This window comes from Armigeres subalbatus, chromosome 3 (genome assembly GCF_024139115.2).
Source record: "Armigeres subalbatus isolate Guangzhou_Male chromosome 3, GZ_Asu_2, whole genome shotgun sequence".
Taxonomy (NCBI): domain Eukaryota; kingdom Metazoa; phylum Arthropoda; class Insecta; order Diptera; family Culicidae; genus Armigeres; species Armigeres subalbatus.
The window spans coordinates 186,916,507-186,934,695 of NC_085141.1; the positions used below are offsets into that span (position 1 = coordinate 186,916,507).

The window sequence follows — 18,189 nt, forward strand, 5'->3', positions numbered from 1 at the left end:
CTACTAGTGCGACAACTGGCGCAAAGTACGTCAAAAATTAAGCAAAATCAATTTTTACAATTATGCTTTTCTTGTTTTGGAGGAGATCAAAGGTGTTATCGTATCATATGAATATCCTTTATCGATTTGAACTTGTTTTGTGGTGATTTGATTGGCCATTTTGCATATAAAGCATTAGTTCGACAACTGGTGCCAAAGTCACGACTGGTACATCTAGCCTATATAGGAAATTATTGTTGATTCCACATTTCTGGATTAATAATTGAATAAAACCAATCTTGTGAATAATACTACGAAGAGATTCAGACCAAATTCGAAATACATTTATTTTTTATTTATTCAAACACGATCTAATTGAGATGTTTACTCTCATTATTCATAAGTCTCACCAGATTTCATTGTCAACCATTGTCTGTGTTGGTTGGCTATACTTTCAAAATGTTGTCTAAAAAACTTTGAAACAAATTGAATAGACATTTAGACTAATTTCTTTGCTTCAAAGAAGCTCTTCAGATGTTTCATTTGCCACAGTCCCATAGTTACGAGGACCAGGGTCTGCGCTAGCGACCACCATAGAACCCGCTGGTTTGTGCTGTCGCTTGTTTGGCGAAACCTTTCCTCTCGGTACTGCGAATGAAATTGAAAGGTTTATGACTGTTTGGCGTTCGAATGGATTTTTATTAGTTACCCTCTGATAGTTTTGCTCCTTGGTAATCTGGTCCACCTGATCCAAAAGCTGTCGTATGCGTAGCTGTAGCTCGGTCAGTTTTTCCTTCTGGGCTACGTTGGCGTAATCGATGGCATGTTCGCCGACCTGAATATCCAGATGCACCCGTAATTGAGATCCGCTGAACCAGGCGGTACTGTTCGAGTACATACAAATTATGTGCTCTCCGGGTGTGTGAGATGTGAAGGAAATACGTCCTATATAGTAAAAAATTAATGCAATTACATCATTTGTTTGAAAAACTACATTAATTCATTGGGAACTCAACATAATGAAAGGCAGAAGAAGTAAAAAAAAATTAACATAAGGTTGAAATTTAAAATGCTGAAAAATTGCGAGAAACAGATTTGAATGATGGAAGTCAAATTTGACGTTAGCAGGGGCACAAATGCAAACAAATCGAACTCTACTTGCGACTCCTTGTTATTCAATTTTGATGTGGATTTTTGACCCTTCCTTCGGAAGTGTCTATAATTTCATTTTGTATGCATTACGCAGGCGTGTAACGTATCAATCTATCAATAAATCTCTTAAAAAATGAAATAAAATGCATGGTATTTGAAACAAATTCACTTTAATATTGAAAATATAATTATAGCTAATGATTTGATATAAAAATATGCTTATTATTTTGATTTATTTCAAAGAAACAATGGATTTTAAATAAGGAACAGATAGAAGCATGTATCAAAAAAATCTTCTCAGATAAGCAAAAACGTAAAAATTTAAAGGAATTTCTAAAATGTCTGAGCTAAATCGGACATGATTTAGGGGTGCTCAAAATAAATAAAAACTATTTTTTTCTCACGATGGAGAAATTATTTTTTAGTTCTTTGATGGCAAAGGACTCAAAATACATGAAACTTTGATAAAAAAATCGACTGTTTTGGATGTTTAAAAAAATTTCTTATAATGGCGAAAACAATCTTTCATCGAATTCAAAAACCCAACGTTACGCAAACATTTTCTAACCCGTTAAATATGCCCCTATTTTTTAATGATTGAAATTAACACAGGGTCAAACAGCTTAATTAATATTTATTGGACTTCCGTATTGGTTGAGGGTTTAAATGAGAATGACAAAAATTAACGAATAGAGAAGGAGTGTCAATAACTCATTGGTTGCTACGCTTGTTAACAATTAACTCGATTACTGTAATTTCTAACACCCCCTCTTAATCGGCTAATCCTATGCTAGATCTCAGAATCTGCAATCGTCCAGCTTCTAAGCCTTTCGTGAATATACCAGCCAACTGGTAAGTGGTGTTAACAGCTTCGACTTCAAGTGTACTGTTATTGATGTGATCTCTTATGAAGTGGTGCTTAATATTGATATGTTTCACGCGTTTACATTCGGTATTCTTGGACATAGCTATGCATCCTCTGTTATCTTCAAAAATGACGAACGAGTCCTTCTTTTATATTTCCTTCAAATCTTCCAGTATACCTTTGAGCCATAATCCTTCAGATGTTGCAGCGCTCAAAGCAATACACTCAGCTTCGCTTGATGAAGTTGCGACGGTTTGCTGCTTCTTACTTGCCCAGGATACGGATGATCCATACACTTTGAACAAGTAACCAGTTACTGACTTCCTGTCAATCGTGTCCGAGGAACAATCAGCATCAGCAAATCCGACAAGAGTCGATTCACCCATTTTAGGTAATTGAGACGGTATACAGCCGAAGGCTTTACTTCCAAAGACTAAGTTTTGATAGACTTGGTTTCTCTTTCGTCCACATTTCAACTGGAGTTATTTTTTTTATCCAATGCGCTTGTGGGGCTTCTGTTCAATAAGTGTATACTGATGCTAATACTGCTTCGTTCCACAGACTTTTCGGAACTTGAGCCGTTCCGACACTCCATTTTGCTGTGGAGTATAACTTACGGTTGGTTCGACTTGAATGCCTTTTGATGCGTAGAAATCTTCTTGGGCTTTTGAAAAATATACATCCGTACATGCGAATGGATCAGCTCCAATGGCCTTTTCGCACGCACCCGGGTGCCCTTGAATGGTTCTCTACACTGCTTCGCAAATATACATGGTTCACAAAATTCTATTTCTCCAGATTGTGCAGGCATCCCCTTCTCCATATTAGCCAGTGTTTTCATACTGTTGCTTCCTAGGTGTCCTAGCCTTTGATGCCAGAGGTTCACATGATTAACTTCACATAAGTTTGCTGTTCCGTATTAATAATAAACGTCAAGTTCATAGAAATCGCTCCGTAGTGGGAATACTCCGATTACTTCGCCTTCAAGTTCCATCTTCGCAACTGTTTTATCGAACGGCGCCATTTCCGCCCGACATGAAATCCATTCCGTGTCAAATCCGCGCGATCCAGATCTAAATTCTGAGCAAATACACGTTAAATGTCAATTTTTGTATAACAATTTATTGTGCGTCTTCTCTTCAAGTTCTTTTTTACAATATAACTGATTTTGATAACAGATATATAACTGATATCTGAAGTTTGTATCAAAATACTAATATGACAAATAAAACCGCAGTAAGTATTACAACAATTCTAAATGGCCTTATTCACCACTAGAAGTACTGAATCTAAGGGAACAAGAACTAAACTAAACAGGCCAAACTATTTGCATAAGCACCGCTTTTTGGATTAGATGATGGCTTTGGCATGTTTTGTTCCGTTATTGTCAGGATTTTTTCGTTGATAGAACTTTATAAAATTCGGCACAAGGTACGTTGATATACAAATGAATGTTAAGGCCAGATTTGGTCATAGTTGATTAAAGATAAACGTGGCAAATATTAAAAAATCTGCCCAAACCGCAATTTCTTTTGAAGTAATTAATTAGGTATGCAGCTTTGTTTTAGTTATTGATCACAAGACAAACTTGCGTACATATTAAGGAATTAGACAATGAAGCTCCTTTTTTTAAACAAAACTTCTATAAAACAAATATTTGAATTCATTTATCACTTATCTACATCAAGAAACAAATAATACAAAATCTAACATAGTTGCTCAAGCTCCGTTGATGTTTAAGTCAGAATCAAGCGTAAATTCCTTCAAAAAATTCAGAGGAATATTTTTAGAAATTTAAGAAGAAATTTCTTTGGAAATACGGCAGAACAATTTGCGTCAACTCCAACAGAAATTAGTCCGTTATTTCTCCTCTAATTCTTGTAACAAGCTTTTCTAAAAGTTCATGCAGAATTTTGTTTGACCATTCTTACTGGAATTTCATTTAAAAACTCCGAGAACTCCTGTAGAAATTCATCTGTGCGCAGATTCATCCCAGGAATTTCTACGGGTTATCCTCCGAAAATTCTCCCGGAAATTTTTATGGAAATGTTTGCAGAAATCCAAATGCCCTTGGATCTGCTGAAGTGCAGAACTTGATCCAAATTGACTGAGGAAATTCTTCCGTGAACATCTGTGGGAATTCCTCCGAGTATTCTTACAAAAATTCCCCTGGGAAATTATTTTGTAATTCATTTGTGAATTTTGACGTGAGTTCAAGTAAATTCTCCACAAATAACCTGCGGAATACCTTCAGAGCTTACTTGCAGAAATCCCTTCATGAATTCCTACGGAAATCGCTTTAGAAATTATTGCAGAAATTGATTTGTGACTTCCTGCGGAAACACTCTCGATTTTATGTTTGGGCACTTATTAAAGAAGTTTCTGTCATCGCTATAACTCTTTTGTAAATTCATGGCGGCATTCTTTTCGATATTCTAGTCATTCCTGTTGTCACCGCTCTAGAAAATTTCTCCAAAAATGTCTTTATAATTTTTCGGGTTTTAATGCTGCAGAAATTTTCTTTACGCTGTGGAAATTTATTTGCAAGGAATTTATACAAGGATCATCATAGGGTCCTTGAGGAAATTTCTTTAGGAAGTTTTCTGCGGAAGAACTTATTAAAATGAGGCATCTGCATTAAATCCCAGAACATTTTTATGTTTTCAATTGTTGTATAAATCTTTATTCGTACTAGATGAATGTTACAAGGGAAATATAAAATGTTCCAATATTATAAAAGAATTCCTGGCGACTTTTGAAGAATAATATCGCTGATTCGTTCATCGTAAAAGAAACAACCAATTTGGAACTGACAAATATCTTGGAATTACGAAGAAATAGACAAGATGAAAATGGGTGTTCGTTCATGTCCTTCAATAGACATGGTTTGTGTGCGTCGTTTTAGAATGGATTAAAAATTACAAGTGGCGTATCTCTCCTCATAACATTTGTTTAAATAATGCTTGAGAGAGTGTAATGCATGTCATTAAATAAGGACTTGGACATATCCGAAAAATAATGTTAATAACCTTGAACTAAACCTAAAACTTAATCCGCGCGAAACCCTAAAATCGTTATGTAAATCCGCGAAATCCGCGTAGTCGTAACAACCCTGCAAATTGCTTTTGCCAACATAATCAGTAATCACAATCTCAGATCACAAACACCTTGGACAACGATCCGAACAAATTTTAGTTCGGAAGCTTCGGTAGACGTATTATACAAGGTGATCGAGAGAGTAAAATAAGCAAATTATTTATAAGGAGCAATTGCGATCTTACCTTCTGAGCTGTATACACGAGAAAGAATGGTCTTATCGTCCGGATCTTTAACCTCGACGTGCATTCCGATACCGGGAGATGATGGCATAAAACCGCCGCTTCGCGGATCGTACAGTTCGACCTTATAGTTTACTACAAAAAGCAAATATATGACCTAAACACTCGTTTCAATATGAGACAAATGGGATCAACTCACCTATAACTGTGGTCTCGTCAGGAATTTCTTCGATGAAGCATTTGCGTTCCGTCTCCCCGATGTGAAAGTACAACGCGCTGGACAGTTCCACAGCAATAACCACAACCAGCAGTAAACAACGTTGCCAATTCATTTCCGGTGGATATGCGCTGAATTCCGAAGACCTTTTTAAGCCACTAAAATGAGATTTTAGGTAAGAAATATGGAAAAATAGCGAATAAAAATTTTATACCTTTTAATTATTAATCTACGACACGTCAATGAGTTTTAGAGCTGCTGTCAACCAGGCGGGATTAAGATCGTCGCCTCGCCTCAGTGTTTAGACGATCCCCACCGATGTGTATCCAAATGAGTGTCTAGTATAGGAACGAAATGCGTTCATATTTTATTTATGCACTTGCTCTCGCACCGCCCGAATAAAAAATACAGTAGAATAACAGTACGATTTATTGTAACACTACTATTAATAACATTGAATTGGCGATGGATTATATTGTAAATGGAACCATAGAAATACATTTGAATGCATTGTTATGAACCATTTATTCAAATGTAAATGAAGTTTTCGCAATAGAATGTACGGGTTGTTAAGTATCGTAACTATACAAAATCTGAGTTTTTTCCACACATTTTTTTCGTCACACAATAGAGTGTATGGTTAATATATTGTTGAAATATCCGAACAAATCTGTTCAAAATACAATGGATTGTATTGTATTTGTATAGTAAAACAATACGATTCTTGATTTCTCAGTTGTGACAGCTTTACTGTTCAACAATGCAATTTAAAGGGAAAAAATGCATATTTGGCGCTATGAGGCAAATATTGTTAAATAGTTTATATGCAATGTAATGAAATATTTCAAAAGTTATCAATGTATGAATCTTATGTACGAAAACGTTTCAAAAACAATTGCAAGTATTGTTACATTAGAGAAATATGTTGATGTATTGTATCCTCAGTGTTGATACAATCTGTGCAACCATCAAGAAACAATGTATCCTATTGTATACCGTACATGGTATGGTAATTCAATTGTTTACACTATTGAACCAATAGTACATTTTTATCCGGGCGGTTGTTTCTATCAAGGTTGTTGAAGTGCAATCATGCTTCGCACCGGTGGTGAATATCCGGTTGCTATTGAGGCAAACACGGAAATAAATAAAATCAGGAAAAAATTAAACCGTCTAAGACGAATTAAGTACTGTCCATTTAATTCCACCAGACAAGTCGAGTCAAGTACAAGACACTGAAGACGACCACACAGTTGTGGTCGAAATACGTATCTGCAAAGATAACGAAAATTAACTGGTGGAATTAAATGGACAGTACTTAATTCGTCTTAGACGGTTTAATACATTCCACTAAACGAGCTTAATATATTTTTCTAGGAAAAAATTATTATTTATTTTTAAATCTTTCAGAACGCGCTCCAACTTTTGTAATATAAATATGTGCGTAATGCATTTTGTGATTATCAGATTAGCTAGACACACATCTGCTAGGTGGCGCTAGCTTATATGCAATAATTTAGTGAGGTGGATATCTCGAGATCTGTAAGACTTAGAAAGATTTTGTCTTCTACAAAGTTGTTCGGGTAGCCATAACATTTATGATGGAGACTAGTTTAGTTTGGAATTCATACGCATAGCGACGCTAGTGTATGAGAAATAATCTGTTAGGTTAAATATTTCTAAATCCGTTAGAGTTGGAAAGTGGCCATCTTTTACAAAGATATCCGAATTATCTGTTAGGTTGGTTATTATGTAAGATTTAAAAGGGTAGTCAAACCAGAAATTTTGGTTGAAACCGCAATACTCGTTGGCGCTCGAGTTGAGTCGAATCGAGTCAAGTACGAGACACTGAAGATGGCCTTACTGTAGAAGTCGAAATAAGTATCCGAGGGGCGGATCACTTGAATATTTTACTGAATCTAAAATACGTATTGATGAAAATGCGCCAAAAATGTGTCTATTAAATTAATGCGTTCAAAAAATGCATAAAATATTAATTGCGCAGATAAATGCGAATAAATGCTTAATGCGCTCAAAAATGCGTCGAAATTCTAAGTGCGTTAATAAATCCTTGTTGGTATAAAATACAAAATGCATTACAAATGCATCAATGCGTTAGAAAATACGTGTTCTCACGAAGTGCGCTTAACCGATTTGACAGGTATAGATGCCACATTTTTCCATCGTTGTTTTGCTGGAGCGATAGTCGCAGACATTGACTTTAACTTTAAATTTTAGGAAAAATAAGGTACAACCGCGAATAACTGACGATGTTTCCCAACCTCCATTTGATATACTCAATCCAGTTGAAACCCGAAATTGGGTGCTAGCGAAGTTGGATTTTTCTCACAATCAGTACGTTAAACCTAACTTCGGAAGTGGTGCGCTGAATAGCGCTTCGCGATATGAAAACAGCGCACCACCTCCGAAGTTAGGTTTAACGTACGGATTGTGAGAAAAATCCAACTTCGCTAGCACACAATTCCGGTTTCCAACTGGATTGAGAATAGAATATCCTGAACACTACCTGTTCTCGGTGATAGTCGACAAGGAGCGTTTTCCTATTTACTGAGGAATTTGTGGGGAAATATTGGATGCAGAGTCGCGAGGAAGATTTGAGACTTAGAGTACGACGTCTCAAATTTTAGGTTTTTTTTTTTTCAAAATGGCATGTGTTTTGACTGCATTTGGTGTTTCTGGTCCCATTCTGCAACATCCAGGATTCAGAAATGCTGGAACCCCGTGAAGAGGCCGCTTTTTGTTCAAATCTGAAACCTGGATTGCTTTGAATAAAACTTTATGATTTTGCAAAACAAATATTTTGTTGTATTGATTCCAAGATTGATTCTACACAAGGCGCTGAATTCTACCAGTTCACGGTGGTAGTTATCAGGAACAGTTTTTATTTACTATGAGGAATATGTGGGAAAAGTAAATGTTCACCTCGTCGACTAATAACCTATAACGATGTTTTTTTTTCAAATAATGCATGAAAATTTTATATATTATTGTCGGGTTGCCGCCTTATCATACTTCGCCAGTGAGTCGGATAAACTTGTGAGAATATTCGAATCACGTCAAGAATAGCACACGTAATCATGCTTTATAATGTTCACACGATTTGCAATATTTTAATACGGAATATAATGAAATTTCAATAGAATAAATGGCATGTTTTCCATAAAAATGGGATATAAAGTTTCAATCGAAAGCAAAACAAATGTATACGTCAAAATTGAATTACAAAGGCAAAAATCATGTTGTTTTGATTATAAATGCATGGTAGAGTACTCAAATGCGTCCCAAATGCTTCAATGCACTGTGGAATGCATCAATGCGTACTCCAATGCAACAAAATGCTCGAATGCGACATAAAATGCTTGAAAATACGCCAATGCATACATCAATACGTATGGCTGCTTCGAAAATGCATGAGTGATCCGCCCCTCGTAAGTATCTGTCAAAGGTACAACCAAGGGGTGGAATCAAATGGAATTGTACGAACTCGTCTTATGGCAAGTAACTTTGTAGAATATGGCAATATTCTGAAAATTCCAGATTTTGAGGTATTTAACCTATCAGTTTATTTCGTATGCACTAGCGCCGCTAACCGATTATGTTTAAAACTAAACTTGCTTGCATCATGACGGTTTTCACCACCCGAACAACTTTGAGGAATACGGCAATATTCTAAAAATTTCAGTTTTCGAAATATTTAACCTAGCAGGTTATTTCTTATACACTAGCGCCACCAAGCAATTATATCTCAATCTAAACCTGCGTTGGTCATAATGGTTTTGACCACCCGAACAACTTTGTAGAAGGCGGCAATATTCTAAAAAATACATATTTTGAGATACCTGACCTATCAGGTTATTTCCAATACACTAGCGCCGCCAAGCGGTTGTATTATTAACTAAACTTGCTTTCGTCATGATGCTTTTAATCATCCGAGCAACTTTGTAGAAGACGGCAATATTCTTAAGATTTCAACTATCGAAATATCTAACCTTTTAGGTTATTTCCAATTCACTAGCGCCGCCAAGCGGTTGTATTTCAAATTAAACTTGTTTTCATCATGATGGTTTTGACCTCCCGAACAATTTTGTAGAAGACGCCAATATTCTAAAAATTCCAGATTTCGAGATATCTAACCTATCAGGTTATTTCATATGCACTAGCGCCGCCAATCAGTTGAAATCCAAACTAAACTGACCTCCATCATAATGGTTTTGATGATGAATAACCGAACAATTTTTCAGAAGGCGGCACATTTTTATTTATGCGTTACTTTTATTTCCGTGTGATGGTTTGGCAACGGTTGGAGCGGGTCGCCAAATTTGCCAACTCGCTATTCACCGAAGGTTGCGTTTACATTTCCCAAACCCGTTTACCAACGACCGGTGCGAGTTCGCGTCATGATAGAGGTTGCTATTTTGGCTTTATTTACGCACTGGTGGGGATCGTCTTAGGTGCCCGCCAGAGTAAACGCGACATGCGATGCGACGCGAAGCAACACACTCAAATCGAGAATTTCGTCTCGGTAAATAATATTTTTTATCGATTTTGCCCGGTAATTTTAAATTCGATCCGAGAGGTCAGTTAATAATTAACTAAATTATTTAGAGGAATTTACAGATTTTTGTAATACATTATACCGACTTCTCAGCAATGTAATACAATTTACAGGATATCGGTAAAAGAGATAACCGAGTTGCTCTGTTCAACAAAATCTGCTTGTAGCTGTCAAAAATAAATACCGAGCAATAAGTTAAAAATATATGCTTTGCTGAGCTTACGGTAATACTTTTACCGAGTTCAGGTCCCTAGACTTACATGAGTTATGACGCTGGAAGTAGCGCCATATTGTGAGGAACTTTTTCGGGGTTTTGAACTCGTAATTTGTGCACTGTGCAAATCAATATTTGTTTACTAACAAATATTTCGGTAAGTAAAAGCGACCAAACAAAATACAAAATACAAATCTATTAAATACTTGAATTTTCAGGAAGTTTGCGACATTGAGTTTGATCCACCCACGTACCCAGGTTAGAGAAACCCAATATGTTTGCAGCTCGTCGCCGAACACGGATGGTCTCTGGTCTGCAACTGATCTTCCTTCTGTTCGGTCGAGATTACTCGCGGTGCGGCACCATTGTACCCGTCGGATCAAGCACCGAATGTAACGGATCGGAAAAGTGATGGGAACACCATGATTTGGATTGAAATACATAAGGGCCAAATTTCAAATCATGTCGTTATTGTTGCCGTTACGTTCCATTGTGTCCAGAGTTATTGATGAGTACATCAGAATATATTGAGAATCATTATCGCCGACTCAGTCGGTTTTGTTTAAAACCACTACGGAAATGATTATTCTTGAAAATAAACATATTGTCGCGCTTATCTTTTTCTAGAATGCTGCGGCGGTCTTACACTCGCAGGCTCGACTGCGAAGGTAAACGTCAAGATAGCCGCCGTGTAAAAAGATAGGCCCGCTCAAAACAAAACCACGTGCTTTTCGCGAAATGACAGCAGTGTTTGATTGTATAGTGAGAGGCAACCGGAGTCACTGAGTACATGGAGAGTGTTTATCATGGCAAGTGCATACGTTGGGTGAGATTTTTATTAGGCTATCCATGAGGACATTTAGCGATGGGACTGACAATCGAAATCAAAACAAAGTGTGTATGCAGTTGAAGGCAACTCACTACTGGTGTAAACCGCGCTTAACAATATTCTTTTGATTGTTCTGTCAGTCCGGTCAGAATCTGTCAAAAAATCAAGGTAAACAAAAATCGTCAGCTGATCGCAGCTGTCTCATGGATTGCCTTATTGACTCTGTTGTGACCGTTGCGATTACATGAGAAGCAACCAGCAGGAAACCGCAGTATTCTGATTTATCTCGAGATGCATAATACATGCACACGGAGAAATGGGAATACTCAGAAGCAGTGGTGGAAATACTCGCTTCACGAGTAAGAAAAGAGTGTAATTGGGCCTACAAAAAATGCCACACTCGCGCGAACCTACTGCCTGCATTTTTTTGGTGCTTGCTTTGTTCGCGAGTACGGGCAGAGCAAAGTAAAAAAGCAGGGCAGTATTTTGTTCGGGAATAAAAATCACGGTCGCGAGTATTTGTGGTTATTTCGACTACAATGGATAAATTTCACTTCTGATAAACACAATAAGCATAAACAAAGGTATTCTTGCTCGAACACCTCGAACATCCGTGATAAACATGTTTAGAAGTTGTTTTATGACATTTTGCAAATTAACCCGAATGACTCGCGAAGCTTCACGAACATTTTTCGGGGTTCGTTTTTCTGTTTTCTCTGCGAGTAGTAGGTAGGCAAGAATAAGGCAAAACAAGTGTTCGCGAGTATTTTGCATTGCCTACTTCTCTTTTTGTGAGCAATATTCACAGATTTGCACCACTGCTCAGAAGTGGGTGTATTGTCTTTTGTCTTGAAATAAAATATTTCAAGACAAAATTTTCAAAACGACTTATCTGCTTTTGTAAACAAAGATTCAAACGACGATTTGACGAATCTGATAGCCAAGGGGTTTCCCTGATAGCTCTCCCACGCAAACCAACACCATCAACAGGTAGCGGAAACCTTCATCTACCTAGGGATCCTACATTCAGAGATATGCGAAAGCAGCCATCTTGAGCCAATTGAGCATTGAGAACTGTCAAAATCTGAGCCAAATGAACATTGTTATTGTTGCAGATCGAAAGGTATTGCGATTTTGGTGAAATAGAGTTTATGAAAAGGGGTCGTTCAACAATGATGTCACAGGTTCTAGGAGGGGGGGGTCTAAGATTTTGTGACAATACATGTATTAGGTATACAAAAAAGCGTGACAGAGGGGGGAGGGGGGTCTAGAAATCTCAAAAAGTAGTGGACGTCATATTTGAATCGTCCCAAAGTTTTATCGAATAAACAATTTGTTTTGCTTTCGTAAGTAAAAGTAGTCTAGTTGATGCCTTATATCGTGTTCATTCGTGTTGCTCTTTAATTCTAGCGAAAATGCACTGCTAGAGGATAGACAAAATAATCAAAAAGTGTCTTCGAATGTAAAGTCATGTGCAAGCCTAAACATTTTTCACTGCGGCAAGTGCTGGCAGCGTTTGTTTACGAAAGTAACAGCGTTGCTAAATCGTCTGGAAAAGTATTCGCACATCCAGCTTTCCACGCTCGGTAATGGCGGCTTGTCGGTGTGTAAAAATCAATCGGTCACTGTACTTTTTGACACTAGCTGGAAGAAAATTCACTGGCGAAAAGGCCTTTTTTCCCTTCCCCTCACCCAGGAACGCTAGTGAGCTTTCCTCCAGCTAGTGTCAAACGGTACAGTGACCGATTGATGTTTACACACCAACAAGCCGCCATTACCGAGCGTGGAAAGCTGGATTGGTGGTGCTGGTTTGCGTGGGAGAGCAATCAGATTCGTCAAATCGTCGTTTGAATCTTTGTTTACAAAAGCAGATAAGTCGTTTTGAAAATTTTGTCTTGATTTATCTTCCCCGCCGGTCGTCAAGTTGTCAATTGTCATCAAGACTGTCAGATCATATGATGCGAAGACTGTCAGGAAGATGCAAAACAAAACATCATAAAAACAAAAATAAAGACATCGACACGAGTACACTCAATAATTCAATCATTTAGCAAGTTTTTTTTTCCAAAATGGATTTATTTCTACTTAGCGGAATTGCTATTGCCCTTTTGGTGGTGCTATTAACATTATTATTTTTTGCTAAAGGAAAAGGAAAATCTGTTGATGGTGAGTATAACTGGAATTGACTCACTTAAAGTTCATTCCATATCATTTCACTACCCTGCAGGCACTGATCCCCTAGGTCAGGAGGGGCGTGAGGCCAATGCTCCACCCCGTCGGGCTCAGGTAGTCCGAAATCAGAGGAATCGTGCCCGGGTAGCCGCAGTGGCGCCTGCTGCTGCCGATGCCGCGGATTACGACGACGACGATGATGAAATTCCTCACGCGGCGCAAGATCTGGCAGCCGAGAAAATGGGTGCAAAAAAGCGTGCTAAATTGGAAGCTAAGGCGGAGAAGAAGGCTATGCGGGAGCAGGAGATAAAATTGCGGGAAGACCAGAAGAAGAAAGATGCGTTGGCGGAGGAGGAACGCAAACGGCAGGATGAACTAGCGGCTGAGGAAGAACGGAAAATTGAAGAAGCCGAGAGGAAAGCGCGAGAAGAAAAGGAAAGGAAGGAACATGAAGAATATCTGAAGATGAAAGAAGCCTTCAGTGTCGAAGAGGAAGGGTTTGAACAAGAGGAAGACAATGAAAAGCAGAATATGCTTCAGGAATTTATTAACTTTGTAAAGGTTTGTAATTTCTTTGATACGATTCGATTATTTGATCTTAGTTTGAAAATAATCAATATTGTTTGTTCTCCTTAGGAAAACAAAGTGGTCGTTCTGGAAGATTTAGCGGTGCATTTCAAGCTTAAAACGCAAGCTGCCATCGATAGGATAATTGAGTTACAGAAGGAAGGACGTTTAAGCGGAGTCATCGATGATCGAGGAAAGTTCATCTACATTTCCGAGGCTGAACTAAACGCTGTTGCCAAGTTTATCAAACAACGCGGTCGGGTATCGATTACGGAACTGGCAGATAACAGCAATAGCTTGATTAATTTGACACCAATTGTTGCCGATGTTGTGGAAGCAGTATAACAGGTATGTGTCAATATGTGTTAATTTTAGTGATCATTTAATGTTCCGAAGCGAATTATTGCTTTCAAAATATATAGAATGAAAGAAAGCCCTTGATGCTATTAAAATATGCATGTTATAGTTATGTTTGCCTTTCTCGTACAACAAAGTTGTACCGAAAGGCTATCATTTCACTCTGAAAACGAACTTTTTACAGGTACATCCGATAGTAAAGTTTCTTATACCATTCGACTCAGTTTGATGAATCGAGGTGATATCTGTGTGTGTGTATGTTTGTGTGTCTGTATGGTCACTTTTTCAACCTCAGAAACACACGATTTTCATGTACTTAGACTTAACTGATTTTATCGCAACAAGTTGCATTTCGCAGAGTCACTCTTCTTATTACATGCTATTTAATTTGATCAAGATTGATCAATGCGTTCGTGGCTGACAAGGAAAATGGTTTAGGCAGTTTTCCATTTTTTTCCCATATAATCGGGACTACGAGCATACAGCAGCTACCATGCTATAATATAAATTACGTTCGCTCGATGGGTTAGAATCCTAGCTACGGCAATATCGATAACGCTAACTCTACGAGCAAAGCTTTTCAAAGATGTGGTTGAACATGAAAACGAATCAACGAACAACGCACGCGCTTTTAAGTTTTTTTTTTCCAAGTTCGTAAGTTCGCGCTTTTAAGTTGAGAGCCATCTCGATGATGATTATTGCCATTATACTTTATCGGAGCATCCGCACCAACACAGTTGTAAGTTTCATCGTTGGAAACAGAAATTGCACTCGGTAACGACACGATTAGCTGCTGGTTCGTACGCTCGTGGCCATGGTGGTGTTTGCGTTTGTTTTGTGTCATACATTGGAAGGGGAAAACAGGGGTTTCATTGATGCTTCAACATGCTGTTTGGTTTGGGTGGTGTGGAGTTATGGTGAAGTTTGGGTGATTTCAAGGGCAAATTTGAATTTAGTTTTCGTTTTATACATCTCCTTATTTCCATATTATATTATGTATGCGGTTTTGTTAGTCTTCCGTTTATATTTAGGAATCGCTCAAAAATGGCATCGGAGCCTTGGCGAAGGGGGGGTGGGGGTGTCGTTGGTTGAATAATCTTAAATGTATTTGACGTCATATTCTAGTCGGCCTTGAGAATTATTGGCTTAATTTTCAAAATGTTCGTGTACATTTCATTTTTGACCCTAGAAGTCTTGGAGACCCATGATGTTATATACCAACCCGACCAGTTAGTCATAAGAATTATATCAATATGTGTTACAAATAACAATACTTGACATAATTTCTCTGTCAAAAATGGATGAAAGAAAATTTCTCGATCGTCATAACTTGATTATAACATAATGTATTATTTATGCTTATTTTACAGAAAAACAAAATTGCCAACATTTTTGGTAGATAGGAATTGGAAAAAATCAGAAGGGTTATGTACAAGACACAACCGCCCAACGTAAACTACGTAAGGCAGTTTTGTTCATTAAGGACTGTAGTGCCATCGTGCATGAATATTTTTAGAAAATTTATTTGATTACTTATGTCACTAGCGTATCTACGATATGAAAATTGTTGGATACGACAATTGTTTTAAAAATTTACTACGAAAACCCAAATTTATTCCTCAGTGGTAATAATGCCTTTATTGGATCCGAATCGCCTACATTTGGGTTTTGAAGCATTTGATGAAATATTTCAATAGAAGAAGCTCTAGGGGAGCATCCTCTTTTCCGTTTACAACATTTGTTATTCAGAAATATTCCAATCATTGACATATCTTGTTTTTCGTGCATCACTAGAAATCATAAAACGTCAATCATGTACCAAAACCAAATTAATTTGGTTGTGATGCGCGCGAGTAGTAAACGTTGCGGACAGGAAAAGAGGGTGTTGTAGAGATTAATAGAATAATATAGAAAATAAATTATATATACCATTGCATTCGGAAAGAAGGATGATATCGATAATATTAGATTACTGATTTAGTCGTTTAAAAAAACATATCATGCTATTTGTCTGTTTTGTCAGACAAATTATTAGAGTATCATCGAGAGATATTGAGTTGCAACGAGCCACGCGAGAGTGGAGGGATGTAATTGAGCGTAAATCAAAAGTGTCGCTCACGGAAAACCACGAATGTGAGCATCGAGCAGGACAGCTCAGTTTAGTGACGGACGATGTTGAAGACGGATGTGCGAAGACGGATGTGCGTAAAATTAAACGAAAAGAAATCAAAAAGAACAATAAAAAAATAGCGAAATACTAATGTGGCTAATTTGTGTGTTAAACTATTTATTTAAAAAAAAGAGAAATCCGACAATGGCATGGTCGGTAACGATTATGCTCCCGGGAAATTAATATTTTTACTCGATTCAGTGCGCGAGAGTTGGTGAAGAAGATTAATGGAGTGTATGAAAGGTGATTTTTCCTGGCCGATGCCGCTTCAAACGGCGGGATCTATCTTGTTGGATCATGCATTGCATACACGTAAGTTCTTTAATTTTTGTTTAGTTTTGCTCAACGAAGTGAGTGGCGTTTATGACATGTCCTTGTTTCAATTTGTTAACGCGTAATATTGTGAAAATACTAACTAGGCAATACAGGGCTGGTTAAGCTTTTGTAGATTGTGACAAAATTAAAGGGCTGTTTCAGACCGTTGTAATTCTTTCTTGCTTTAATAGTGTTGTGATATTGACGTAGGACTTACGTCTTTTTTTACTATACTGGGTGTCATTTAGATTTTTTTGATCACAAGAAAAAGGAAGATGGTTATTTTTCTGTATTGGAAAATGTAGTATGTATTAGTGATGAGATCGGTTTGGAATTCAGCCACTTGACAACGCTAGTGTTTATAAAACACCATTTGGGTAAGAAATTTCGAGATTTATGAGATTTCAAAAGTTGATTTCTGTAACGAAGTTGTTCGGAAAATAGAAACGTAATAATGGAGATAAGATCGGTTTTGAATTCAGCCACTTGACAACGCTAATGTATATGAAAACACCAGTTGGGTAAGAAATTTCAAAGTTTGTGAGATTTTGAAAGTTGATATTTGTAACGTAGTTGAGGAAACCGTAGTAATTAGATCAGCCACTTGACAGCGCTAGTGTATATGAAAACACCATTTAGGTAAGGGAATTTAAAGGTTTGAGAGATTTTGGAAGTTGATATATGTAACCAAGTTGTTCAAAAGATGGATAACGTAGTATAGGAGATTAGTTCGGTTTGGAATTCTGCCACTTCACAGCGCTAGTGTTTATGAAAACACCATTTGGGTAAGATATTTCGACATTCATAAGATTTTAAAAGTTGATATCTGTAACGTAGTTGTTCGTAAGGTGGAAAACGTAGTAATGGAGATAAGATCGGTTTGGAATTCAGCCACTTGACAGCGCTAATGTATATGAAAACACCAGTTGGGTGAGAAATTTCAAAGTTCATGAGATTTTGAAAGTTGATATCTGTAACGTAGTTGTTCGGAAGGAGGAATCCGTAGTAATGGAGATTAGATTGATTTTAAATTCAGCTACGTGACAGCGCTAGTGTATATGAAAACACCATTTGGGTAAGATATTTCGAGATTTTGAATGTTGATATCTGTAATGAAGTTGTTCGAAAGGTGGAAAACGTAATATTGGAGATTAGATCGGTTTGGAATTCAGCTACTTGACAGCGCTAGTGTGTATGAAAACACCATTTGGATAAAATATTTAAAGGTTTGAGAGATTTTGAAAGTTGATTTGTGTAACCAATGTACGTCTTCGATGCCTTCTACATGCGAGTAGACGATCGATCCGGGTGGATCAATTGAAAGTGCATGCGAGTAAATGTTCGATCCTGGTGGATCGGTTGAAAGTAAATCCAATCTTCGAGCAGGTTGGTACGTCTTCGATGCCTTCTACATGCGAGTGGACGTTCGATCCGGGTGGATCAGTTGAAAGTACATGCGAGTAAATGTTCGATCCTGGTGGATAAGTTGAAAGTAAAT

General features: G+C 37.5%; 2 protein-coding genes across 3 annotated transcripts in view; one reads left to right on the forward strand and one right to left on the reverse strand.

Annotated features, from left to right (window-relative positions):
• Positions 1 to 312: 312 nt before the first annotated feature.
• LOC134219670 (transmembrane emp24 domain-containing protein eca) lies at positions 313 to 5,796 on the reverse strand. Its single transcript, XM_062698475.1, has 5 exons — positions 5,706 to 5,796; positions 5,474 to 5,649; positions 5,278 to 5,409; positions 689 to 924; positions 313 to 627 (listed from the first exon to the last, which is right to left on the reverse strand). The coding sequence occupies exons 2-5, from the start codon at positions 5,604 to 5,606 to the stop codon at positions 478 to 480; spliced, it is 651 nt and encodes a 216-aa protein (XP_062554459.1). The 5' UTR covers positions 5,607 to 5,649; positions 5,706 to 5,796; the 3' UTR covers positions 313 to 477.
• A 7,290-nt stretch (positions 5,797 to 13,086) lies between these two features.
• Positions 13,087 to 18,189, forward strand: part of LOC134227696 (DDRGK domain-containing protein 1) — a 47,788-nt gene continuing 42,685 nt past the window's right edge. Inside the window, exons 1-3 of one of the 2 annotated variants that reach the window (XR_009983730.1) lie at positions 13,087 to 13,276; positions 13,338 to 13,843; positions 13,919 to 14,197. Coding sequence is in view for 1 of the 2 variants with exons in the window: in XM_062709354.1 (XP_062565338.1) it covers positions 13,180 to 13,276; positions 13,338 to 13,843; positions 13,919 to 14,194 (879 nt within the window). In the remaining variant the exon portion in view is untranslated. Of the gene's footprint in view, positions 13,277 to 13,337; positions 13,844 to 13,918; positions 14,250 to 18,189 lie in introns of those variants that run through there. The other variant, XM_062709354.1, reaches the window with a different exon arrangement.

What these genes read in the sequence shown, in the direction of transcription:
- LOC134219670 (XM_062698475.1), bottom strand. Translation starts at nt 5,606, where the DNA reads ATGAATTGGCAACGTTGTTTACTGCTGGTTGTGGTTATTGCTGTGGAA. An exon ending in TGACGAGACCACAGTTATAG is followed by an intron (nt 5,410 to 5,473) that starts GTGAGTTGATCC and finishes TGCTTTTTGTAG; the next exon opens with TAAACTATAAGGTCGAACTG. An exon ending in AGGAGCAAAACTATCAGAGG is followed by an intron (nt 628 to 688) that starts GTAACTAATAAA and finishes TTTCATTCGCAG; the next exon opens with TACCGAGAGGAAAGGTTTCG.